The sequence below is a fragment of the Tinamus guttatus genome, unplaced genomic scaffold, assembly GCF_059628265.1.
Source record: "Tinamus guttatus ecotype Peru unplaced genomic scaffold, ASM5962826v1 Tinamus_guttatus_pri_ptg000096l, whole genome shotgun sequence".
NCBI lineage: Eukaryota > Metazoa > Chordata > Aves > Tinamiformes > Tinamidae > Tinamus > Tinamus guttatus.
Window position 1 is genome coordinate 588,370 of NW_028288630.1, and position 25,038 is coordinate 613,407.

General features: G+C 68.6%; 4 protein-coding genes across 5 annotated transcripts; 2 read left to right on the forward strand and 2 right to left on the reverse strand.

Moving 5' to 3' along the window:
* The first annotated feature begins 229 nt into the window (after positions 1–229).
* Positions 230–1,203, forward strand: ORMDL2 (ORMDL sphingolipid biosynthesis regulator 2). Of its 2 annotated transcripts, none has more exons than XM_088520703.1 (3): positions 230–409; positions 647–792; positions 1,041–1,203. In XM_088520703.1, exons 1-3 carry the CDS (start codon positions 230–232, stop codon positions 1,174–1,176), a joined length of 462 nt encoding a protein of 153 aa, XP_088376829.1. In that variant the 3' UTR covers positions 1,177–1,203. The 2 variants fall into 2 exon arrangements, with proteins under 2 accessions (XP_088376829.1, XP_088376828.1); XM_088520702.1 differs by having other exon boundaries at positions 230–402; positions 640–792.
* A 1,586-nt stretch (positions 1,204–2,789) lies between these two features.
* DNAJC14 (DnaJ heat shock protein family (Hsp40) member C14) lies at positions 2,790–5,733 on the reverse strand. Its single transcript, XM_088520720.1, has 7 exons — positions 5,665–5,733; positions 4,459–4,944; positions 3,808–3,914; positions 3,615–3,734; positions 3,246–3,406; positions 3,080–3,176; positions 2,790–3,000 (listed from the first exon to the last, which is right to left on the reverse strand). Exons 1-7 carry the CDS (start codon positions 5,731–5,733, stop codon positions 2,796–2,798), a joined length of 1,245 nt encoding a protein of 414 aa, XP_088376846.1. The 3' UTR covers positions 2,790–2,795.
* A 3,566-nt stretch (positions 5,734–9,299) lies between these two features.
* On the forward strand, positions 9,300–14,889 carry MYL6 (myosin light chain 6). The gene is made up of 10 exons (XM_088520721.1): positions 9,300–9,310; positions 10,148–10,246; positions 10,333–10,464; positions 10,532–10,634; positions 11,810–11,962; positions 12,154–12,181; positions 13,555–13,698; positions 13,779–13,952; positions 14,214–14,291; positions 14,838–14,889. Exons 1-10 carry the CDS (start codon positions 9,300–9,302, stop codon positions 14,864–14,866), a joined length of 951 nt encoding a protein of 316 aa, XP_088376847.1. The 3' UTR covers positions 14,867–14,889.
* A 492-nt stretch (positions 14,890–15,381) lies between these two features.
* Positions 15,382–25,033, reverse strand: SMARCC2 (SWI/SNF related BAF chromatin remodeling complex subunit C2). The gene is made up of 29 exons (XM_088520706.1): positions 24,891–25,033; positions 24,656–24,775; positions 22,217–22,302; positions 22,002–22,083; positions 21,823–21,915; positions 21,678–21,747; positions 21,477–21,546; positions 21,315–21,390; positions 21,104–21,235; positions 20,895–21,010; positions 20,693–20,817; positions 20,074–20,133; positions 19,935–19,972; positions 19,716–19,846; positions 19,561–19,632; positions 19,359–19,472; positions 19,140–19,293; positions 18,980–19,072; positions 18,627–18,746; positions 18,483–18,545; positions 18,151–18,409; positions 17,750–17,911; positions 17,417–17,481; positions 17,221–17,350; positions 16,624–16,790; positions 16,414–16,548; positions 15,998–16,346; positions 15,581–15,922; positions 15,382–15,458 (listed from the first exon to the last, which is right to left on the reverse strand). The coding sequence occupies exons 1-29, from the start codon at positions 24,999–25,001 to the stop codon at positions 15,382–15,384; spliced, it is 3,612 nt and encodes a 1,203-aa protein (XP_088376832.1). The 5' UTR covers positions 25,002–25,033.
* Between the last annotated feature and the right edge of the window lie 5 nt (positions 25,034–25,038).

Below are 25,038 nucleotides of genomic sequence, written 5' to 3' on the forward strand. Positions count from 1 at the left end.
GAGCAGGAGAGGGAGCTCTGCCGTGAGCTGGTTCTTCCTTCGATCCCGGAGCTCCTGATGTCCGGGTGCTGGAGGGCGGGTGGACGGTTGGGAGGCAGGATGCGCCCTCCTCCGGGAAGCTCCGGTGAGACCTTGCGGAACGAGCTGGGTCGCCGAGTGCGTTTGGAATTAGAGACTTGGGAAAAATCTTTTCCGAAAAGACGTGGGAAAAATGTGTTTATCCGGCAGGATGAACGTTGGCGTGGCGCACAGCGAGGTGAATCCCAACACGCGCGTCATGAGCAGCCGCGGCGTCTGGCTGGCATACGGGATCTCTGTGGGGCTCCTGCACGTCGTCCTGCTCAGCATCCCGTTCCTCAGCGTTCCCGTGGTCTGGACTCTCACCAACGTTATTCACAACCTGCTTAGTCAACGTTGGGCCCGTTTTACGGCACGTAGCTCCCCGGGGTACAAGTGAATCCCTGGTTTCTGCCGGGCACGGAGCGAAACGCCCCCATTCCCGATGTTGCCGTGGGGTTGTCACTACGCGGGAATGGCTGTGGCAGTGCAGAAAGTGCCCTTCTGGTCCCCGCTGCTGCTGTGTCCCCATCGCTGTGGGGGACACGGGCTGTGCTCTGCGCTGCCTTTGCTCGGCCCCCAGGTCATGTTCCTGCTGCTGCACGTGGTGAAGGGGACCCCGTTCGAGACGCCCGACCAGGGCGCAGCCCGGCTGCTCACGCACGGGGAGCAGATGGATCACGGGGCCCAGTGCACCTCGGCCCCCGAGTTCCTCAGCGTCTCCCCGGTGGTGCTGTGAGCGCCGCCGGCGCGTGGCCGGAGCGCCGGGCACGGCCGCGTTCCCGCCTCGGGACCGGAGCGCCGGGCACGGCCGCGTTCCCGCCTGGGGACCGGAGCGCCGGGCACGGCCGCGTTCCTGCCTCGGGACCGGAGCGCCGGGCACGGCCGCGTTCCCGCCTCGGGACCGCGCCGGGGCGAAGGGATGGAAGGAGGGAGGACGAGAGCAGCAGGCAGAGCCAACGGCGGGTGTCTCTGCCCCGCAGTTACCTCCTCACCAGCTTTTACACCAAATACGACGCCGCGCATTTTGTTGTCAACACGACGTCCCTCCTCAGCGTCCTGCTGCCCAAGCTGCCCCAGTTCCACGGCGTGCGGGTCTTCGGCATCAACAAATACTGAGGCCCGGTGTTCCCGGCGCTTCCAGCGGAGACGCGGGCGGAGGCCGAGGAAGGAGGTGGGACGTTGGCCAGGGTAAGGGGCGGCACAGCGGGCGCTGGGCGAGAGGGCTCCTTGGTCCCTAGGGAAGATCCCTCATTTGGGCTGTATCTGTCGGTGTCCTGGTGGAGAGGGAGCCGCAGCCAAGCTGCGAGCGCAGAGCAGACCCCGTCCCACGCGCCTCCAAGCTCCGTGTCCGCCACAGCCACAGGGAGCACGAGGGAAGATCCTCGTTAAGGGGAAGAGTCACCAATCTGCCCCCTCTTCGTCCTCATGTTTTATATATTTGCCCCCAATAAAGAACTTGAAGACGAGAGCAACGTGGCCTCGAACAGCCTTGCGCCTCCCTCGCAGCCCCGTCCCCGCACACACACGACAGACTTCTTGAAACCATCCTTTAATTTAATAAACGTGGTACAAAAGGAGCTCCTCGGGGCCGGGGAGCGCACAGAGGCTCATGGAAAGCAAAGGGGACCCCCCTGGAGCCGCGGGGCAGTTCGGCCCAGGCAGCTCTGCCATTTCCCACTTTCGGACACGCCAAGTTTGGAGCAGACGGTTGCCCCGGCGTGGGCGGCCCACGAGGCTCAGCCTGCGCTTGTGACCCGGCTGCACAACAGGGGAAACTGTTGAAAAAGGGGAAACAGGAGACAAAACAGCCGCGCTGCCAGGAACCACCAACCACAGCATCGTCGGGGGCTCCGGCAGGTCCCGGCCGCGCGTCTCGGCCAGCGCCCGGAGCGCAGCTCGTGGTTTTGGGGTCCTTGTCTTTAACAGCAGCTAGAGGAGCTTGGCCTCCTCAGAGCTTAGTGCAAAGTCGAAGCTGGAAGAGCAAAAACCAGCAAGGGGAGAAGGGCCGGGGGACCCCAGCACGGGCAAACAGGCCCCAGAGCTGCATAGGCTTGAGGAAGGGCACGCGGTGGTAACGGATACGTACAAGCACAAAGGAAACCTTCCTTAAAATAATAATAAAAAACGACCCAGCGGAGCTGGGAGAGGCTTTGCCGCAGCTCCGGGCTTCTTGTGTCCCTGCAGAGGCTCCCCCAGGGCAGCTCCTGGGGGCTCCTGGCCCCACAGGCTGCGTGGGGAGGAAAAGCAGCCGCTCTGTGTCCGTCTCCTCCGCCCAGGTGCGGAAAGGAGCCTGGTGCAAAGCTGGAAACCCTGGATCCCACTGCTGCCGGCTCCAGTCCTCCCTGCCCCGTCCATCCCGGGCAGCAGTGGGAAGAGGCTCTGGCGCCGCGACGGGAAGAGCAGCTGGATGTGCCCAGCTGAGCCCCGGCACACACCGACATCACCCGACTGTTCAACACAACCCGCAGGTGACTCCCTCGGGGCACCGCTCTTTGGTATCGCTGGCTCCAACTCTGCTCTTCACGCCCGTGTTGGCCACGCTGGCCCCAAAACTCCCTGCTTTCTTTCAAATATATAGATTACTTAAAAAAAAAAAATAGATTTCTTTTATTTGAAAGAGCCCTTTGAGTGCCCAGCGGAGCACAGCGTCCCTCGGTGCGGGGAGCACCCAGCCCAGGGCGCCCGTCTCGTCCTTGCGCTCCCGCTCCCAGCGGGGAGCCCCGCGGCGGCGCCGCTCAGCGCTGGAAGGGCCGACGCACCTTCTTGCGCCTCTTGTGCTTCGTGTCCCCCTTGGGGACGGCGCCGTCGGCCTTGGCGGGGGACCCCGCGGGGGCGGCCGCCCCCGGCGCCGCGAAGGTCCCCCCGGGCACCGCTCCGGGGGTGCCCTGAAACACGCGGCTGAAGAAGTCGTGCAGGTCGGTGCCGCCCTTGGCGGGGGCCCTGCGGGACGAAGCGGTGGCGAATGGGGACGTCGGCGCTCGGCGCGGCGCGGCCGGCAGCCCCCGGCTCCGGTGCTCACCTGTGGCGCCCACCGGCGCCGCGCGGCCCGAACGAGATGTGGTAGGGGACGCGGTGCGTGTCCGGGGCGATGCCCACGCGCTGGCAGCCGGCCCACTCTGCGGACACGCGGGGGGCTCAGCGGGGGCTCCCGCGCGCCCCGCGGGCCCTCCTGCGCCCAAACGCACCCGTGATGTCGTAGACCTTCCCGTCCATCATGGCCAGGTAGGTGATCTTCAGCCCCAGCAGGCTGGACTCGGCCCAGAAGTCGCCCTCCTCGGCGGGGTGCAGCTGGCCGCACTCGGCGCAGTAGCGGGCGCTCAGCGGGTCGCGGTCCAGCTCGAACCTCCTGCAGCAACGGGAGACGTTTGACCGCCCCGGAGCCACGGAGCCCGCGCGGGACGGCTCGGATTCCCGTGCTGCTTCTCTTTGGAGCCTCCAGAGAGGCCGAAGTCGTCTCCTCCCATAGCCCCGGGCTCGGCAGGGAGCCGGCACCGCCGGAATCGCGCCTGGCTCCCTCGCAAGAAAAGGGCTCGCGGCGCCCGCGCGGCACCTACTTGTGTTTCCCCTGGCACTTGCTGCACATCATGGTGTTCATGGCCTCCCGCAGGTCGTCCTGCAGCCGGCTCAGGAACTCGCCCACGGAGCGCGAGAGCTCGCCGTGCGCGCGGCGCTTGCTGCGGGCAGGCCGGGCTCAGGGCGCGCGGCGCCGGGGGGCCCCGCGCTGTCCCCCCCGCCATTCCCACTCACATCTCGTGCTCCTTCCTCCGCTCCGGGCTGCTCACGGCGTCCCAGGCCGCCCGCAGCACTCGAAAGGCCTCGGCGGCGCGCGGGTGCTCGTTCTTGTCTGGGTGAACCTGCACGCCAACGGGGGTGACGCTGGCGAGCAGGGGGTCACGGAGGTCCCCACTGCCACCCCGGTCCCCATTGCCCCATCCTGGTCCCCACTGCCCACCTGTTCTTCATTCCAATCCTCCCCTGGTGCCCACTGCTACCCCTTCCCCAACCCTGCCCCATCCTGCTTCCCTTTGCCAGCCCAGTCCCCACTTCCACCCCATCCTGGTCCCCAACGCCATCCCCATCCTGTCCTGGTCCCTTTGGCCACCTTAGTCCCCACTGCCACCTCATCCCTATTCCATCGCAGTCCCCATGGCCATCCCCATCCCTGTCCTCAGCCCCATCCCATCCTGGGTCCCATCCCCATCCCATCCTGGTCCCCATCCCATCCGGGTCCCCTTGGCCACCTCATCCCTATTCCATCATGGTCCCCATCCCCATCCCACCCTGGTCTCCTTGGCCACCCTAATCCCTACTGCCACCTCATCCCTATTCCATCGCAGTCCCCACATCCAGCCCCATTCCCGGCGCCATTCCCGGCCCACCCCGGTCCCCCGCGCGCACCAGCACGGCGAGGCGCCGATAGGCCCTGCGCAGCTCCGCGTCGGGCGCCGCCGCCGCGGCGCCCAGCACCTCGAAGGGGTCCAGCTCCTCGGCGGGGACCTCGGCCAGCGCCAGCAGCCGGGCCAGCTCCCCGGCGGAGCCGCCGTCGCGCCGCGCGGCCGCCGCGGCCCCGCGCACACCGTGCAGCCGGCGCCAGGCGCGGGCGCAGCGCCGCGCGCAGCCCAGCAGCAGCGCCAGCGCCAGGGCGAGCAGGGCGGCGAGCGGCCGCAGCCAGAGCCCCAGCGCGGTGCCCGAGCGCCCGGCGGCTCCGTCGGCGGCTCCGTTGGTGGCTCCATCGGCGGCTCCGTCGTGGGCTCCATTGGCGGCTCCGTCACGGGCTCCGTCGGCGGCTCCGTCGCGGGCTCCGTCACGGGCTCCGTTGGTGGCTCCGTCGCGGGGCGGGGGGCAGCGGCAGCCCCGCGGCGGCGCCGACGCGGCCGCCTCGTCCTCGGCGCGCGGGGACGGGGGGACGGGGGGCGGCTGCGCGCCCGGCCCGGCCTCCATGGGCGCCCCCGGCCCTGCGGCCGCTCTAGGTCACGGCCGCCATGGCCCAACCTCGGCCTGCGGGGGGGAAAGGGGCTGGGGGGCAGAGAGGGCGATGGGGGCGATGGGGGGTGCGGGTTAATTGGGGTTAATTGGAGCGAGAAGGGAGCAAGGGGAGGGGGTAGGACGGCAAAAGGGGGCTGGGGGGCAGAGAGGGCAATGGGGGTGATGGGGGTGTGGGTTAATTGGGGATAATTGGGGTAAGGAGGGAGCGGGGGAGGGGGCGATGCGGGGGGTTGGGGTGGGGGTGACACGGGGGGGTCTCGGGGGCGGCGACAGTGAAGGGGGATGGGACGGGGGGGCAACAGAGGGTAAAATAGATATAGGAGGGGATGGGCCGGGGGGGGGCAACGGACAAGGGGAAGGAGCGGGGGGGGGGGAGGAGACCGCGGGGGGATGCGGACAGCGCGGGGGGGGGGGGGGGGCTGGCGGGGAGGAGGACGCGGTTGGGGGGGTCTCGTCGCGGGGGGGGCGGGGAGGAGGTCGCCGTTGGGGGGGGGTCTCGTCGCCGTTGGGGGGTCGCGGGAGCCCCCGGACTCACCGAGCCGGCACCGCGCGGGGGGGGGGGGGGGGAATCTCCGCCTCCGCCCGCTCCCCCCCCCGGGGCTCTCTCGCCCGCTTCACTTCCGCCTTCCGCCCGCCCCCCGCCCGCCGGCAGCCGCTTCCGGGGGCGGAGCCGACAGGGAACGTCATTGACGCGCGGCCACGCCCACCCGCCCCTTAAAGGGCCAGGCACGGCCGCCTGGCGGGACGGGGACCGCGGGGTGCGGGGAGCCGAGCCGAGCCGAGCCGAGCCGAGCCGAGCCGAGCCGAGCCGAGCCGAGCCGAGCCGAGCCGAGCCGAGCCCAGCCCAGCCCCGCCCCGCCCCGCCCCGCCCCGCCCCCACACAGGCCTGCAGGACCCTCCGGCCCCTTGTGGACGGAGGCCGTGGGGGGCTGCACTAAAGCCCGTAGGGGCCCCCGGCCCCGTGTGCACGGAGGGACCGGGAGGCCCCTCGAAACCCGTAGGGCCCCCTCGGTGCAGTGTGGATGGAGGCCGCCCAAAAGGCCCTAGGGCCCCCGGTGCAGCCCCCCTAGTGCGGGTGGCGGGAGGGCAAGGGGCGAGTGGGGCTGGGCGAGCGGCCGCCATCCCCACGGCGGCGGGGACACCCCCTGCACCAGGCGACCCCTCCAGCGTGGGGCTGCGGAGGGGACGAAGGGACCGGAGCGTTTGTCACACGGAAAGGCGGAGCGAGCGGGGCCGGCCCGGCCTGGAGAACAGGAGGCTCAGGGGGCTCTGACCAACATGTCCTACATGTTGAAGCACCTGGGGGGAGAGCACAGGGAGGACGGGGCCAGGCTCTTCTCTGTGGTGGCCGGTGACAGGACGAGGGGTAACGGGTGCAAGTTGAAACCCAGGAAGCTCCATCTCCATGTGAGGAAGAGCTCCTTTCCCATGAGGGTGCCGGAGCCCTGGCACAGGCTGCCCAGAGGCTCCTCTGGAGATCTCCAACCGCCTGGATGGACCCTGTGCCCTGGGTGTCCCTGCTGGAGCAGGGGCTGGACGGGATGATCCCTGGAGGTCCCCGCCAGCCTCGGCCATCCTGGGATTGCGTGACTGAGAATATGCAGCAAAAGGCCCTTTGGGGACCCGCTTCGTCCAGCATTTGTACAACTCGTTTGGACTTGTTAGTTACTAGGGAGGGACTGTTAATGAAACAACCATTCAATCAACTAATTAACTGTTAATGAGCTGATCATTCACTGGGATGAACTGTTAAAGATGACGTCAAGAGGCAAGTGGTGACAGTGACTGATTTACGACCTTGGCCTTACGACCCCCTTGGTTAGGGGTTAGGGCCATTTAGGGTTAGGGTTATAGAGTTAGCTTAGGGGTTAGGTTTAGAGTTAGGATTTAGGGATTAGGGTTAGGGGTTGGGATTAGGGGTTAGACAGTTGGGGTTAGGGACATGGACTTAGGTTGGGGTTGGGGCTGGGGTTACGGTCTGTCCGTGTCTCTGTCTGTCTGTGTGTCTGTTTCCAGCTTCGTTTCCTCCAAGCGTCGTAACTGTGACGCACCTGACGTATTAATGTATTTTGGGGAGGCGTCAGGATTGCTTGGTCGGGCTGGTGGGCTTTTAGTTTGCTTTTGAGATGCAGAGTAGTGTTCCCAGGGGTTCCCAAAAGAGCTGGAGCAGGAAAGGGTCCTGCCCTAAAGAGAAGAGGAGCTGGCGAGTTGATGGAGAGTGCTTTGGGCCACAGGCTTTCCCGAGGGCTTTTTGCTTCGTGTCCGTAGGTGTCGAGTCATGTGGAGAGCAGGTCGTCGCTCTGTGCGAGCAAGCGGCGCCTTCCCTATGGGGGGTTGTCCCCCCTTTTTTGTTTTATTTGGGTTTTTTTTTGTCATCCCCTCGAGGATTGCTGTTCTCTCAGTGCTTGTAGATGTTGTTTGTGGTTGTTCAGAGAAGCTGAGTGGACACAACAAGCCTGAACAGGTGAGAGGGGCATCTGAGCGTCTGTTTGCTTGTTTCTTTTTGTTCGTTCCAATATTGTTGAGCTGCTTCTCGGTGGTTTGCCTTTCCTCTGCTTTTCCAGGTACCACATGGGCCTTTTCCATCCATGGCTGAGGGACTAGATGATCCCTAGAGCTCCCTTCCAACCTCACCCATTCTGTGATTCTGTGTGATTCTGTGATTTGAGGTGAGGCAGAGTGACTGGATAGAATGGGGTGTCACTAGATCTAGCTGTAGTGACCCCAGTGCAATGGATGACTCACTTTGTGTGTGTTTGCTCCAGGTGTCATCACAGCCCGATACCAGAGGCCCTGACACAGTGCCGGTGAGCAGAATGGCAGCAATACTGTGGGACAGGGCGTTTCTGTGGTTGAGGCCGGAGGTGGCCGTTCCGAGGGTGACCGCTTGTGCTGCGGTTTGGCAGGCGACGGAGGGGAACGGGGCGTCCGCAGTAAGATCGGAGAAGACGCGTCCGCCAGTCGAGGAGGGCTCCAAAGCCCTGCGGTGACCCGGAGCCCTGGGAAAGGTAAGTGAAGGGATTGGAGGCGTTGGGCTGTCTCAGGTCTGTGCGTGTACGTGCTGCCCAGCCATCTAGTACGGTTGTTTCTTTAGGATGAGCGGTGTGTGCGGCAGGCGTTTCGGGTGTCATAGAATCACGGAATGCTGAAGGTTGGAAGGGACCTCTCGAGGTCACGTAGTCCAACCCCTGCACACGCAGGGTCACCTAGAGCACGTGGCACAGGACTGCGTCCAAGCGGGTTTGAAGATCTCCAGAGAAGGAGACTCCACAACCTCTCTGGGCAGCCTGTTCCAGGGCTCTGGCACCCTCACTGGGAAGGAATTTTTTCCTTAAGTTCCTCTTCCGGAACACCAGCCTCTAGGCATCCCTCGTCTTTCTGCCTGGCCCGACTCGTTGTCATAGCGCCAGCAGGCCCCATCTGATGCTAAAAACGCCGTTTCGGGGCATTCCAACCCCCGGCTCCGGGCTGCGCCTGTCTGTGACCGACCATCTCCACCTCCGTCACCGAGGCCCTATCGGCCGCGCTCCCCTCTGTCACCGAGGCCCTATCGGCCGCGCTCCCCTCCTCCGAGGCCGCTCCTGTTGTGCGGATTCCTGGAGCCCCTTCAGGGTTGTCCACCCTGCGCGGTCACAGCACCGGCCCTTGTGTGAAGGCGCCGCCCCCTTCCGCCTGGCGCCGCCCCCTTCCGCCTGGCGCCGCCCCCTCCTCCTGGCGCCCCTCCTCCTGGCGCCCCTCGGACCCGCGCCCCTCCCCGTCTGCCTAGCTCCGCCCCCTCCGTCTGGCTCCGCCCCCTTCTCGGCCCCGCCCCCTCGTTACCTGTCCCCCTTTCGGGCGCTCCCGGTCGTGCCCCGGGGCTGCTTTACCCCGAGATCAGCGGCCAGGGCTGCGCTGCCCGGTTTTGCTGCTCCTCGTGTCTGATCTTGCGCGCGTGGTGGCTTTTTTCCCCCAGGTTGTAGCTCGTATTCAGAAATTTTTAATTCATTTTTTAAAAATCCACTCTTTTTTTTTCCCAGCTGGGTTTTTTCCTCCTCGGTCCTCGGTCCCGATCGTCGCCGAAGTTTGCAGGGAGTTCGGTCCCAGGACCAGGGTTTATCTGATATATCCGGGTAACTCTGCACCCGCTGCAGCGTGTGAGCGTGTTCTGCTCTGTCCTCCCTGTTAACGTAGGCTGTACCTGACACGGTCTTTGTGTTTTGCAGGTGCGGGGTGTGAGGAAGGATCCGGTCACGCATCCCGTGTTTCCTCTCGGGATGGCAAACAGGTTGGCTTCCCACAGCAGCTCGTCAGGAAGGCACAGTTGTACATTTTGTTGAGCAATAAAGATGTTCTGGTTGGAGTCTGTGTCTGCTTTCAAATAAAGATGGTTTTGTGGTCGCTTGTTTCCAATAAACATAGTTCTGGTGGCAGTGGTGTCTTTCTTGAAGTATATACTTCCCCTACTAACCCTTTTTATTTTCTCCTTTTAATTTTACCCCTGTAAAAATAAAAAGCCTGAATTTTCATAGAATCATAGAATCATAGAATCATAGAATGCTTAGGGTTGGTCCCGCTTTGTCCCTGGGATTCCAGCCCCCATGTCCTGCTGCGTCCCCGTGTCCCGCCCGTCCCCATCCCCTGCTCTGTCCCGGTGTCCCGCCCCTCCCCGTGTCCTGCCCGTCGTCGTGTCCTGTTCTGTCCCCTGCTGTGTCCCGCTGTCCCATTCGTCCCCATGTTCCGCTCGTCCCTGCGTCCTGCTCCGTCCCCTGCTCCTTCCCCGTCACCGGGACCCCCCTCACTCCCATGCCCCCCCCCGCAGATCCTGGTGTCGCAGCACTCGGGGGTGGCGGCGGAGGGGGGGGGACCCACAGGTAGGGGCTGCGGGGGGGGCACGGGGCTCCTGACCCCCCCCCAGGGGAAGGGGGGGCCCCCCCGGGCGCTGCCTTGGGGTGCAAACCCCACCCGGGGGGGGGGCATGGAGGAGGGGAGGGTCTGTCCCCATCGCGGGGGGGGAGGGGGGGGACCATGGGGAGGGTCTGTCCCCATGCGAATACAAAGCCCGGGGCGGTTCCCCCCTTCCCCCGGGGGGGGGTCCGTGCTGCCCCCCGACGTGTCCCCACAGGGGCGCCGAGGCGGCTGAGCCCCTCCGAGGCCACCTGCAGCTCACGCTCTGGTACCGCGGGGACGAGCGCAAGTTGGTGGCCGTCGTGCACGGCTGCAGGTAACGCGCCCGGACGCCGGGGCCCCGTGGGATGCGGCGTGGGGGCGGCGCGGGACCCGCGTGCTGTGTGTGTGTCCCCGCTGCAGGAACCTGAAGCCGCTGTCCAAGGAGCTGCCGGACCCCTACGTGTCCCTCGTCCTCCTGCCCGACAAGAGCCGGGCCACCAAGAGGAAGACGAGTGTGCAGAGGAAGACCCTGAACCCCGACTACAACGAGAGGTGGGGGGGGGACTGGGGAGGGCCTCCCCGTGCCCCCCCCATGCCATGTCACAGCCCCTGTCCCCAGGTTCGAGCGGGACGTGTCCCCTGAGGAGGCCGCGCGGCGCAGGCTCGAGGCCGTCAAGTGTCCCGCGTCCTTCATGGCGCGGGACAAGGAGGTGCTGGGCAAGGTAGGGGGCTGGGGGGGGGGGGGCAAGGGGGGGCGGTGCTGGGTGCCCCCCCGCCCCTCCTCAGCCCTTGCTCTATCCATACCCCCCCCCCAGCTCCATCGGGACCTGGGGAGTGAGGCAGGGGGGAGGTGGGACCATGGGGGGGGGGTTGTCCCATGGAGGGGGGAGAGGTGGGACCAGGGAAAGGAGGTCTGTCCCCAGCGTGGGGGGGTCTGTCCCCATGGATCGGGCTCTGCCCCCCCCACGGCCATTCTGCCCCCCTGTGCGGCTCTCAGTGCCCTCCCCCCAGGTAGGAGCTGCAGGAGGAGCGGAGCAGCCCCCGGTGCCACCGCCGGGACCCCCCCGTCGCCGCCGCCGCCTCGCATTGACCAAAGACCGGGGGGGACCGCGCTGCCCCCGCCCGCGCTGCTGCTGCGACTGTTCCTGTTCTCGGGCCTTTTCCACCCATTTCAATGGAGGGGAGGAATCCCTCCCCCCCAGTGCTCAAGTCACCGCTGTGCCACCATGGGGCTGTCCCCTCGCTGCCTGCCCGGGGCCGCGGCCCCCCCGCGAATAAAGGAGGGAGCGGGACGTGGCCTCCGCCTCGTCCCTGGGGGGGCAGCGTGGGGCTGCCGGGGCGGGGGGGCCATGGGGAGACCCCGTTGTGTTGTCCCCTGGGGGGGGGTGACATCCAAGGTGTCCCCTTTCAGGGTGCCATCGGGGGGGGTGTCGTCCATGGGGTGTCCCCTGAGGGATCCTGGATGGGGTGTCCCCTGGGGGGGGGGGCACCAAGGGTTTGTCCTCCATGAGGGGGGTCCTCAGTGGGTCCCCCGTGGGGTAGGGGGTTCCCATCTCCATCCCCAGGGCCACGTCCCCTGCTGGGGTGTCCCCTGTGGGGTGTCCCCCACCGAGGTGTCTCCATTGGCCTCCTGCATTGGTGCCATCACTGGAGTGTCCCCACGGGCGTCTCCCCCCCGGGCTGTGCTATGGAGTTGTCCCTGCTGGGGTGTCCCCAGGGGGTGGCACCTGTGGGGTGTCCCCAAGCCCTTGGGGTGTCCCCATAGGGCTGTGTCCTCATCGCCCCCCCCTCAATCCCTGCTCCGTGTCCATCTATAGGCAAAATATTCCCCCCCGGCACAGGGGCGTGGCCCGCCATGGCCCCGCCCCTCCCGCATGCATAATGAGCCGCTCATTAGCGCGCGGCCCCGCCCCGGGCGCGCGGCCAAGGGGCGGGCGGTGACGCGGGCGCTAGAAAGGGCCGGGCCCACGGGCGCGCGCGCAGAGGCGGCAGCGGGAGCGAGCGCGGCGGGAACGGGAACGGGAGCAGGAACGGGAGCGGCGCCGCCATGGTGGGGAGCGGGGGGGCCGCGGGGGGCGCGATGCACCGGGGGGGGATGCGGGGATGCACCGGGGGGGATGCGGGGATGCACCGGGGGGGGGGATGCGGGGGCGGAAGGGGGGGGGGTGCGGGGGCCGGGATGCAGCGGCGGGCTCGGTGCCGCCGGTGCCGGTCGCGCTCACGGCCGCGCTCTCCCCGCAGTGCGACTTCTCGGAGGAGCAGACGGCCGGTGAGTGCGGGGGACCCGGGGGGGCGGCCCGGGGGCGCCCGCGGCTCGGGCGCTTCCCGGTGCGAAGCGCCGCCCGGTAGCGGGGCGGCGGCGCGGGGCCCGCTTGCGCCATTTGCCCTTATATGGAAATAACGCGGGGCCGGGCCGCGCATTCCTGCCGGGTGGGGCCGCCCGGACGCCTGGGCCCTTGTCGTGCGAGGCGGGGAGCGGGGCGGGAGGCGGCGCGGGGCCCGGTGCTGCTTCCTGCGCGGGCAGCATCCGCCCGGGCGCCTGGGTCCCTTCCCCGGAGGGGAGGGCTGAGAGCGCGGAGCAGGGCGGGAGGCGGCCCGGACGCCTGGGCCCTCTTCCTGCTCCGCAGCTCCAGTCCAGGGGAGGGGACGGGGCGGGGGCGGCGGTGGCGCCCGGACACCTGGGCCCGCCGGGGCGAGGAGCCTCCGCGAGCCGGTTCCCGCCGGGGATCGGATTCCTCCCGGGAAATCGGATCCCGCTCGGAAACGAAACCCGAGGCGGGAGCTGGCGGCGGCCCCGGGCACCCGGCCAGGGCGCTGGGTGCGGGGGGGGGGCAACGTGCACTGAGCAAGGGGGGGTCCCATGGGTGCAGGGCCCTATGGGGCGCAGGGTGCAAGGTGCTATAGGGTGCACGGTGTCCCCGTGGGCTGCAGTGCATGGGATCCCGTGGGGCAAAGGTGCAGCGTCCCCGTGGGCGTCCCATGGGGTGCTGGGTCCTATAAGGTGCAGTGGGTGCAGCATCCCCCATGGGGTGCAGTGCAAGGGGCTGTGGGGTGCAAAGTTCCATGGGGTGCATAGTCCAGTGGGTGCAGCGTCCATGTGGGGCTTGGTGTGCAGGGTCCCATGGGGTGCAGTGTCCCCATGGAGCGCAGTGTAGGGGGGTGGTCCCTTGCTGCGCACGGTGCAGTGAGGTGCAGAATCCCCATGCAGGGGGTCCCATGGGGTGCAGGGTCCTATAAGGTGCAGTGGGTGCAGCATTCCCCATGGGGCGCAGTGCTGCAGTCCCATGGGGGGGGGGGGTCCACAGTGCAGTGGGTGCAGCATCGACGAGGGGCTGGGTGCGCAGGGTGCAGTGTCCCCATGGAGCACAGTGTGTGTGTGTGGGGGGGTTCCTCGTTGCGCTGGGTGCAATGATCCCTGTGGGGGTCTGTGCACAGGGTCCCATGGGGTGCAGTGTTCCCATGGAGCACAGGGTAGGACGGGGTCTCGGTGCAGTGGGGTGCAGTGTCCCTGAGGGGCTTGGTGAACAGGGTCCTGTTGGGCGCAGTGTCCCCGTGGGGCGCAGTGTCCCCGTGGGGCGCAGGGTGCCGTGGGGCGCAGGGTGCCGTGGGGCGCAGCGCCCCGCTCACGCCGCGGTCCCGCAGAGTTCAAGGAGGCGTTCCAGCTCTTCGACCGCACCGGCGATGGCAAGATCCTCTACAGCCAGTGCGGGGACGTGATGCGGGCGCTGGGCCAGAACCCCACCAACGCCGAGGTCATGAAGGTGCTGGGCAACCCCAAGAGCGATGGTGAGCGCCGAGGGGCGCCGGGACCCCCGGCCGGGCTGGGGGGCAGCGCCCGGCCCGTCCTCACCCTCCTGCGCCCCCAGAGATGGCCCTGAAGACGCTGAACTTCGAGCAGTTCCTGCCCATGATGCAGACCATCGCCAAGAACAAGGACCAGGGCTGCTTCGAGGACTACGTGGAGGGGCTGCGGGTCTTCGACAAGGAGGGCAACGGCACCGTCATGGGCGCCGAGATCCGCCACGTCCTCGTCACCCTGGGTGAGCGCCCGGCGGGACCCCCCTGAGTCCTGGGGACCCTCTGGGCCCCCCCAAGCGCCTGCTGGGTCCTGGGGACCCCTGAGCTCCTGGCTGCTCCCAGGGACCTCCTGAGCTCCCCCGAGCCCCTCGGTGGCCCCGGGGCCCCCCTGAAGCCCCTGCTCAACCCTGGAGTCCCCAAGGGACCCTCCGAGTCCCCCCAAACCCTTGTCCACCCCCAAACTCGCCCCCTCCTGATCCCGGTGTCCCCTGCGGATCCCGCAGGCGAGAAGATGACGGAGGAGGAGGTGGAGCAGCTGGTGGCCGGTCACGAGGACAGCAACGGCTGCATCAACTACGAAGGTGAGGCCGGAAAGGCCAGGGGGGCCGGGGGGGCCGGGCTGGGGGTGGCGCGTCCCCTTGTCCCCCCGTGATGATCATGTCTCCTTCCTCCCCCCAGCGTTTGTGAGACACATCTTGTCAGGGTGAAGCCGCGAGGGTAACGCTCCTCCCGCTCTCACCCGCTCACTCGTTCTTCCCCTTCTTCTCTTTTTTTTTCCCCGCTATTGATTGGTCTTTTTTTTCCCTCCTATTTATTGGTCTTTTTTATTTTTTTCCCCTATTTATCGTCCTATTTTTCCCCTTGCCCCCCGCTCCAGCGGCCCCTCCGCATGTGCCCCTGCATGGAGCTGCTGCAGCCGCGTGGGGACGGGGTGTGACGAGCGCGCCCGGCCTCAGCCCCTGCGCCCGGCGGTGCCTGGGGCAGCCCGCGGCTCTTCCCTCCTGTCCCCCCTACATCCGCCTGCATTTTTTTACGTTTTCCTGCCTTTTTTGGTGCTGAGGGGCCGGTGGGGGCTGCGCCTGTGCTGAGCCCCCTCCTCACCCCATTTCTCTCCCTTCTCTCCGCAGAGCTGGTCCGGATGGTGCTGAGCGGCTGAAGACCCCCCGTTCCCCCTTCCCCACGGGGTTATTGGGATTTGATCCCTCTTCCTGGCCCGTTTCCCCCCCGTCCACCTCCCCGCACTGCTTGTCCCCCCCGCCTCACCGGCTCCATCCAATAAAGTGTGGGAAAAGGTGCTGGGCTCCCCGCGTCTCCCTGCGCCCCCGGACACAGACCCGGAGCCGAGGCCGCTTCTTCCCGCCCCGGGGACTTGGAGTTTATTTTTTTTTTGTTATTAAAAAAAGAAAAAAACAAAAGGGGGGGACTTTGGGGGGGGGGCTGCCCAGCTGCCGGGTGGGGGGAGCTGCTGTATAAATAGCTGCGGAGCAGCAGTGGCCCTGACCCCCCCGGGGCGGGGACTGAGCACTTAAATAAAATGGGGACAATTATAAAAAAATACCAAAGCGGGGGGGGGGGGGGGGGTTGGGGGAAGAGGGGCACAGAGCGGGGGGGGGGGCGGTTCCTTGGGGCTTCCTCTTGCTGGCGGGGGGGCGGCGGCGGCGCGGGGGGGTCTCACTGCGTGGGGGGGACGGGGGTGGCCGTGCTGGGACTGGGCGCCAGCGGGTCCGGCTGCAGCGGGGGGCCTTGATCTGCGGGGAGACGAGAGCGGCGGCGTCGGCGACGGGGGCGGGGGCACCGCTCCTGCCCCACGGCGCCCCCTCCCCACACTCCGAGCAGGGGGCGGGGGGCGCGGGGCCCCCCCGGTGCTCACCTGGGCCGAGGCCGGGGGTCGGCAGGAGGCTCCCCTGCACGGCGGCCACGATGGCCGGGCTGTGCAGGGCGGCGGGCGGGGGGGGCATGCTGCTGGCCAGGGCCCCATGCAGAGGGGGGGCGGGCGGGTGAGCGGGGAACGGGGTGGCCCCCATGGCCCCCATGGCCCCCAGGGGGTTAGCCATGCTGAACGGGATGGGGGGAGGAGGAGGAGGAGGAGGAGGAGGCACGGCGGCCGCCGGGGCCGCGGGCGCGTTACCGGGCACGGCGGGGTGCGCGGCGCCCGCCAGGGTCCCCGCGAGGCTCTGGGACGGCGGCTGCTGGCCGGCGAAGGGCGCCTGGGCTGGGGGGGCGCCGGGAGCGGGGTCAGCGCCCCGCGGCGCCCCCAAAACCCGGCCCCGGCCCGGCCCCCACTCACCGTGCGGCACCGGCGCGCTGGGTCCCGGCGGCGCCGGCCCGGGCTGGGGGGCGCCCGGCGGCAGCGGCGGCAGCGGCGCCGGCCCCATGGGCTCGGCGGGCGCCAGGCCGGGCTGCGGCAGCAGGGCCGGGGCGGGCGGCGCGCCGGGCAGCGCGTGCGCGGCGGGCGCCAGCGGGGCCCCCGCGGGCGGCAGCGCCTGCGCCCCGGGCGGCAGCGCCGGCGGCTGCTGCTGCTGCTGCTGCTGCAGGTGCTGGAAGTGCTGCTGCCGCGCGCGCATCTCCGCGTACTTGAGCTGCTCCATGTGGAACGCCTGCCGGTCGGCCAGCAGCTGCTGCCGCTGGTATTCCAGCTGCGGGGAATCGCGCGGCGTTAACGGGGCTCCCCGAGCGTCCCCCCCCGGCGCCCCCTTCGCTCACCGCCTCGCGCTCCCGGTCCATGATGGTCTCCAGCTCCTCGAAGTGCCGCAGTTTGATCTCCAGCTTCTTCATCTGCGTCTCCACCAGCAGCGCCACCAGCGACTTGATCTTGCGCTCCTCCACGGCGGCGAGGTGCTGCGGGGCCGCGGGTGAGCGCGGGGGCTGCCGCCGCGGCCCCGCCGGCCCCACGCGGCCCCGGGCGCCCCTCACCTTGGCCTTGACGGCGGCGGCGGCCAGCGCGGCGGCGGCGGCCGTGGAGAGGTTGCCCTCGCCGATGTCCCGCTCCACCTTGGTCTTGCGCTCGGCCTCGGGCTCCGGCAGCTCCTTGGGCAGCTCCTCCGGCCCCTCCTTGGGCTCCTTGTCTTTCTCCAGCTCTCCTGGGGGTGTGTGAGGGGGGCAATGAGCAGTCATCCTCATCCCCATCCCATGTGCACGCCAGCTCCATCCATCCCCTTCCCTATCTCGATCCTGATCCAAGCACCCTGCTCCGCTCCCTCCATCTCCCTTCCCCATCCCAATCCAAGCAGCTTGCTCAGATCCATTCCCCCTAGATCCATGCATTCCCACTTCCCATCCCAATCCAAGCTCCCTGCAGGGCTCCATCCACCTATCCCCTATTCCCATCCAGATCCCGGTCAGAGCACCCTGCCCCGCTCCCTCCATCCCCATCCCGATCCCGATCCGAGCACCCTGCTCAGCTCCACCCCGCATCGCGATCCCAATCCGAGCACCCTGCCCCGCTCCCCCCATCCCTGCCCCACATTCCCTGCCTGTCCCCGTCCCTGTCCCCGTCCCCGCCGCGCTCACCCAGGCCGTCGCCGTCGCTCTTCTCTGCCTCCTTCTCACCCTCGGCCTCCTTGCCCTTCTCCTCCTCCTTCTTGGGCAGCTCCCCCAGCTTCTCCTTGGCCTCCTCGTCCGCGGGCCCTTCCCGGGGCTCCTGCGCGGGGGCCGGGGCTCAGCGCCCGCCCGGGCCCCCCGCGCCGCCCGCCGGCCCCGCACGCACCTTGGGCTCCTTCTTGTCCTCAGGGGGCTGCGCGTCCGCGCGCGCCTCGTCCGCGCCGCTCTCCTCTGCGGACACAGGAGCCCCGCGCTGAGTGCCGGCTGCGGCGTCGGCCCCCCGCGCTCACCGCCGCGCGTCCCCGCGCTCACCGCCCCGTGCTCACCGCCGCGCTCACCGCCGCGCTCACCGCCGCGCGCCCCTATGCTCACCGCCGCGCGCCCCGCGCACCGTGCGCCCCTACGCTCACCGCCATGAGCCCCCGCGCTCACCGCCGCGCGCCCCCGCGCTCACCGCCGCGCTCACCACCGCGCTCACCGCCGCGCGCCCCGCGCTCACCGCCGCGCTCGGGCTCCTCCGACGCGGTGCCCGCGATGCCGCTGCTCTCCAGGCCGAACGCCGGGTCCGCTTTGCCCGTCACCTTGGCCGCCTCCTCCACCTTGCGCACGTGGGCCTCCACCAGCGCCGTGGGCACCTCCTCCTTCATCTTGGAGAACTCCTCTGCGGGGCCGCGCCGTGAGCCCGGCCCGGGGGCACCGCCGGCCCCAGCCCCTCGGGGTGCCCCATGGGGTCGTCCCGCACCGGTGTCCCCGGCCTTGGGGACACGGCCGGCCTCCAGCACCAATGGCCTCGGCCGGGCAAAGCCCCAGGGTGGTGGCACCAAGCCGTGGTGGGCAACCACGCGAGGGGCAGACATGGGACACAGCCACCGCGCGCCAAGGCCACCGGCGCCACCTTACCCAGCGCCGACTTGGCGGCCGCCGAAGCCACGCGGGGGTCCACGACGGAGGCCAGGAAGGCCACGGTGCTCATGACGGGGTTGCCCGACTGGCTGAAGGGGATGGGCTGGTAGGCCAGGGGCCCCAGCGAGGCCTCCGAGTCCTCCAGGTAGGGATCCTCGATGGGCAGCCGCAGGAAGTGCAGGATGCACTCGTCCTGCGTGCGGCTGCCCACGTGCTCCGACACCTTGTTCCAGTCGTCCTTGTACATCTCCAGGGCCTGCGGGGCGGGCGGTGAGCGCCGGGGTGGGGGGCTCGGCGCCGGGGGGGTCCCCACCGCGTCCCCACGTCACCTCGAGCAGCAGCAGCGTCTCCTGCTCCGTCCACTCCCGCGTGGCGCTGGCGGCCGCTTTGCTCTGCGCGGGGAGAAGCGGCGCGTGAGCGCGTGAGCGCGCGGCGGCGGCGGCGGCAGCGGCGGCGGCGCGGGGGGCACCCACCTTGGAGGGGACGTTCTTCTTGGTGTACATGTCCGTGCGCAGGCCGAAGTTCTGCATGTCGGCCGGCTTCTCCTTGCCCTTGTCCGGGAAGTTGAGCAGCTGCTGCGAGGCCGAGCTCTGCTGTGGGGGGAGGCGGAGGGGGCGCTGGGGGGCACAGCGACACCCCCAGAACGATGTGTCCCTCCCCCCAACACGCTCTAACGAAGCCCCCCGGCGCGTGGCTGCCCCTGTCCCCGCTGTGTCCCTCCTGGCGCCCTCCCCGGGCAGGGCGGCATGCGGGGCGCGAGGAGGGCAGGAGCCTTCCTCTGCCAGCGGCGGGGAGAGCGGGGCACGTCCCCACGGCTCCCGCCTACCAGCTCCGGCTTCCCCTTCACCGTCTCGGTGACCAGCTCCTCCAGGTCTTTGCTCTTGCGCCCGGTCTTGCTGTCGCCATCGCTCTGCCGCCCCTGCGGCACAAAGCCGTGCTCAGCCCCCCCGGCACCCGCCGCGCCGGGCCCCGCGGCCGGCACCCACCTGGGGCGTCTTGGGCTGCAGCGGCACCAGCCCGGAGGGGGTATCGGCCAGCACGTGGAAGTGGGACGTGGGCGGGGGGCCCATGGGGGTGGGCCGGCTCTCGGCGTCCACCTGGTAGTTGATGAGCCCCCACTGCTCCAGGAACGCGTGGACCCTGCGGCGAGCGGCGCTCAGCGCGCGGCCGGCGCGGCCCCCGCGGCCCCGCGGCCCCGGCCTCACCGCATGATGGCACAGACGTCGCCGGCCAGGTTGCGGCGGCACGCCGTGGACGTCAGGTACTCCTGCGGGTTGAGCCGGTACGTGTCGATCATGAAGTTGCGGTAGGCCAGGTAGCTGCGGCGAGAGGCACCCGCCTGAGCGCCCTGCGGCGCGGGGACGCGGCGGGGGACGCGGGCGGGACGCGCGGACGGGGCGGCCTCACATCTCGGGCGTCTTGGATTTGTTCTTGCCGTTGAAGAACTCGGGCAGGGCCCGGCGCTCGATGGCGTGGACGCTGCAAGGGGAAGCGCGGCGGGGGCTCGAGGGCGCCGCGGGCGCCCGGCCCCGCCGCTGCCACCGCGGCCACCAGGCGCCAACCTGTTGTAGTCGAACCAGGCGGCGTAGCTGGGGATGATGATGTGGTGCGTCTGCTCCGTCACGTTGTCCTCGTGCAGGTCGGGGTTCTTGGCCTGCTCCCCCTTGCTCCCGGTGCTGTTCTCCTCCTCGTCCTGCAGGACACGGACCCTGCGTCCCCACGGCCCCCGCGCGGGGACGGGGACAGCGTCCCCAGAGCGGCGTCGCCGGCGCCGTCCCCACCTTGCCGGCCGTCTCCATGCTCTCGTCCTCCTGCTCATCTGAAGGGACGAGGGAGACGCTGGGGGCGGCGCAGCCGGAGCCCCCCCTGCTCCGAGGTGGCTCCGCCGCGGCCCCGGGGCCGTCCCCGCGCGGGACTCACCCAGGTCGGTCATGGTGCCCCCCTTGACAGGCGCAGACTCCGAGTCCTTCTTGGTGTTCACTGCGGCACGGGGGGAAGAGGAGCTGAGCGCCCCGAGCAGGGCGACCCGGCCGCCCCAGCACGGGGTGGGCGAGGAGGAAGAGCAGGAGGAGGAGGAGGAGGAAGAGCAGGAGGAGGAGAAAGAGCAGGAGGAGGAGGAAGAGGAGGAGAAAGAGAAAGAGAAGAAGAGGAGGAGAAAAAAAAGAAGAAAAAGAGGAGAAAGACGAAAAGGAGAAAGAGAAGGAGAGGAAAAAAGAGAAGAAAAAGAGGAAAAGGGGGAAGAAGAAGAGAAAAAGAGGAAAAGAAGGAAGAGTAGAGAAAAAGAAAAAAGAAAAGGAAGAAGAAAAGGAGGAGGAAAAGGAGAAAGAGGAGAAGGAAGAGAAGGAGAACGAGGAAGAGGATGAGCAGAAGAAGGAAGAAGAGGAGGAGAAGAAGGAGGAAAAACAGCAGAAAAGGGAGAAGGAGAAGGAGTAAGAGAAGGAAAATGAGAAGAAGCAGGAAGAAGAGAAAGATGAGAAGCAAGAGGAGAAGGAAGAGGAGGAGGAGGAGGAGGGCTCGCTGCTCCAGCCCCAGCCCGAACCTGTCTTGGGCAGGGTGACCTCCTCCACGTTGGGCACGGGCGAGGGCTCGTCCATGTCCTTGGTGAGATCCTCCTGCTCCTCCTCGCGGTGCCCGCGCTTGGACTTGTTGTAGGGGGTGGAGGGGCTGCGGCAGCGAGAGCCGCTCAGGGCCGCGGCGGGGGCCGCCGGGCCGCGGTGCCGCGCGGCCCCCCGGCCCCTCACCCTTTCTTGGCGTTCTTCTTCTTGGCCTCGGGGGTGGGCGATGGCGAGGGCGAGCGCTTCCTCTTCTTGTAGTTGCCCCCTTTCTTGTCGCGACGGTCCGAGTCGGGGCTATTCACCTGGGAGAGGGACAGGGGGTCACCCACGGGGCCAGCCCCCCCGGCAGCATCGCCCGGCGCTGCCAGCACGGGGGGCACGGGGGTCCCGGGCACCTCGTCCGTGAGGGTCTTGGCAGAGATCTTCTTCCTGCGGGACACGGGGCTCTTCTCGTCCGTCACCTCGTAGTCCTCCTCGTTCATCCACTCGTTGAAGGTGTCCGTGTCCAGGATCCACTTGGCGTGGACCTGCCCGGGAGGGGGCAACGAGTCAGGGCAACCAGCCCGGGCTGGGGACACCGGGCAGGCCAAGGGGGGCACCCGGTACCTTGCGGGGCTTCTCCGGCGCCGGCGCGTCCTCCACGGAGGCTTCGATCTCGCTGGCCGGGATCCAGGTGTCGTAGCTGCGGGGAGCAGAGGGGCCGGGGACGCTGGTGGCCGCCGCGTCCCCGAGGCCCCGTGCGGGCCAGGACGGGCCCGGCCGCCTCACCTGTCCGGGTAGTAGCCCCAGTGCAGCAGGACCTGCTTGTCCCTCTTCATCACCGGCCGGACCCACTCCTCTGCGGGACGCATTGCGGGGGGACGGGTCAGCGCCGGCTGCTCTGAACACCCAGCCCCGCTGCAGGAAGGGCCCCCTGCTCCTCCCCGCGTCCCCCAAATCCCCTTTGGCAGCCGCCCTCCTTGCACCCACCTTCCTCCAGGTTGCTGGGGACGGGGCAGACGACGTGGGACGCGCTGCTCTTGTCCTCGGTCACCGTGCCCTGCGCGAAGGGACACAGGAGGCGTCAGGCGCGGAGGAGACCCCCCCGGACCCCTGCACCGGCCCCGTCACCCACCTGGTGCCTCTTGACGATGTCCTTGAGCTTGCCCAGCAGCTTGGGCTCGATGTCCTGGTGCAGGAAGATGTTGGGTCGCGCCAGGCAGTTGTTCTGCGGGAGGAAGAGGAGGGCGGTGAGGGGGGACCGGGAGCGGGGCCGGCGCGGGGGGGACCGGGGGGCGCCGGCGGGGCCGTTACCTGCACCAGGGATTTCTCGATGGTCATGAACATCTCCACGTTGCGGTCCATGCGCGACGGATTCTGGAAATCGAAACGCCGCCTTATTGGAAGAAAAGAGCGACTCTCATGAAAGCCACAGCTCGGGTCTCCTGCGCGGCCGGCGGGGACGGGCCCCGAGGGGACCGGGGGACCGGCCAGCACCCGCGCAGGACGCGGCGCCCCCCCGCGCTCACCATCCTTGGTCGCTCTTGAACTTATAGGCCGCAGCGAGGATGTGGCACAGGGCTCCCCCCGCCTTGAAATCCAAGAAGCATTTGATCTGCAAGGGAGGCGTCAGGGCAGGGCGCTGCGGGGACCGGGATGGGGACGGGGACGGCGCCGTCCCCGCCAGGCAGCGCGGACCCCGCGCTCCGGGCGCTGTCCCCTGCTCTCGGGGTCCGTCCCCGGGTATTTGGGCTCTGTCCCTGGGTATCTCAGGGCTCAGTCGACAGGGACTGGGATCCGCGTCCAGGATCAGGGCACTGTCCCAGATATCAGGTCCCTGTGCCCGTTTCTTGGGGCGCTGTCCCTGTCCAGATCACTGTCCCCAGCTGCCAGGCCATCGTCCCCAGGTATCAGCTCTTTGTCCCCAGCTATGGAGCTCTGTCCCCGGTCAGAGCCCTGTCCCCAGGTATCGGGACGCTATCCCGGGGTGCTGGCCATGGTCAGGACGTTGTTCCTGGATACTAGGGCTCTGTCCCCAAGTACTGGGGCTCTGTCCGCAGGGCCTGGGGCTCTGTCCCTGCTCAGGTCCCTGTCCCAGGGCTCGGGCGCTGTCCCCAGGGGCCGGGGTGCTGCCCCGGGACGTGGCCCCGGCCTCTCAGGGCGCTGTCCATGGTGGGCACCGTCCCCAGAGCATCGTCCCTAGGCCGGGGCATCGTCCCCTGGGTCCTTGGGGCACTGTCCCCAGGTCACTGTCACGGTCCCCAACGAGGACACATCCCCGCTAGCTCCATGCATTGGGGGCCCCGGTGTCCCCAGGGGCACAGGCCACTGGGACGTTGTCCCCAGGGCATTTGGGGACAGCCCCCAGGCCGCTGGGTGCTGCCATGGGGGGTCTCTGGGGCGCAGGGGGGTCTCTGGGCAGTCCTGGGGGGCGGCGGGGGGGCATTCCCAGTGTCTCCAGGTGGTTTTGGGTCCAGCCCTGGGTATTTTGGAGCTCGATCCTGGTGCCCCTGGGATGCGGTGCCGGGCCGGGGGGTGTCTCCAGCACGATCCCTGCTGTCCCGGGGCCCCATCCCAGGTCCCTGGGCCTCCCCCTGCGGCCGGGGCTCCACCCTGGGGCCATGGCAGGACCAGGGAGGGCACGGCAGGATCCCAGGGCCCCATCGCAGGACCCCTGGTCCCCATCCCAGGCCTGGGCACCCATGCCACGATCCCAGGGACCCACGGTAGGATTGTGGGTCCCATAACATGATCCCAGGTCCCCATCCCAAGCTCTGGGCACCCATGCCAGGATTGCTGGTCCCCATTCCAGGATCCTAGATCCCCATCCCAGGCCATAAGCACCCACACCAGGATCCCTGGTCCCAATCCCAGTCCTGGGGCACCATCGCCAGGATCCCTGGTCCCCATCCCAGGCTCTGCAGCCCCATCCCAGGCCACAGGCCCCACCCCAGCACGCTGAGCACCCACTCCAGATCCCCATCCCAGGCCCTGGGTACCCACACCAGGATGCTGGGCACCATCCCAGGCTCTGGGGACCCATCCCATGCCCGGGCACCCACGCCAGCATCCCGGGTACCCATCCCAGATCCCCATCTCAGCCCCTGGGTGCCCCCACCAGGATGCCGGGCACCATCCCAGGATCCCTGGTCCTCACCCCACGATCCCTGGTCCCCATCCCAGGCCCTGGTGACCCATCCCAGGCCCCAGACATCCATGTCAGGTTCCCACCTCTCATCCCAGCTCCCCATCCCATGGCCAGGCAGCCATGCCAACATCTCAAGTCCCCACCCCAGGATCCTTGGTCCCCATCCAGGCCCCTGGGCACCCACACCAGCATCCCAGCTCCTCATCCCAGCATCCCAGATCCCCATCCCATGACACCAGCAACCCATCCCAGCACCCCAGCTTCCCATCCCAGCACCCCATCCCAGGATCCCAGCTCCCCATCCCATGACCCCAGGTCACCATCCCAGGACCCCAGCTCCCCATCCCATGACCCCAGGTCACCATCCCATGCCCGGGCACACTTGCCAGCACCCCAGCTCTTCATCCCATGACCCCAGCTCCCCATCCCAGGATCCCAGCTCCCCATCCCAGCTCCCCATCCCATGACCCCAGCTCCCCATCCCATGACCCCAGCTCCCCATCCCATCCTCCCAGCTCCCCATCCCATGACCCCAGCTCCCCATCCCATGACCCCAGCTCCCCATCCCATGACCCCAGCTCCCCATCCCATCCTCCCAGCTCCCCATCCCATCCTCCCAGCTCCCCATCCCATGATCCCAGCTCCCCATCCCATGACCCCAGCTCCCCATCCCATGACCCCAGCTCCCCATCCCATCCTCCCAGCTCCCCATCCCATGATCCCAGCTCCCCATCCCATCCTCCCAGCTCCCCATCCCATGACCCCAGCTCCCCATCCCAGCTCCCCATCCCAGGATCCCGTGTCCCCATGGGGCGCTCACGGGCAGCTTGGTGAGCGGCGCGTTGCTGACGTGCTTGCCGAACACCTCCTCCTGGAACTGCAGCAGCTGCACCACGAGGCTCGACAGCGACTTGTTGGTGGGGGGCTCGGCCTGGATGTACTGCGGGGCCCGGGGCCGCCTCAGCGCCCGCACGGGCCGCGGGGAGGGGCGCGCGGCGCCGCCGTGACAGGCCGGGCCGGGCCGGGCCGGGCGGCGCCGGTACCGGCACCGGTACCTTCTTGTAGTTCTTGCCGAGCCACAGGCGCACGTTGTCGAACTGGCTCACGGTGTCCGAGGCCTCGTAGTACTTGACGTTGGGGCCGCCGTCCTTCTTCCGCACCGCCATCTTCCAGCGGGCCGCGCCGCCTCCCGCGCCCGCCCGC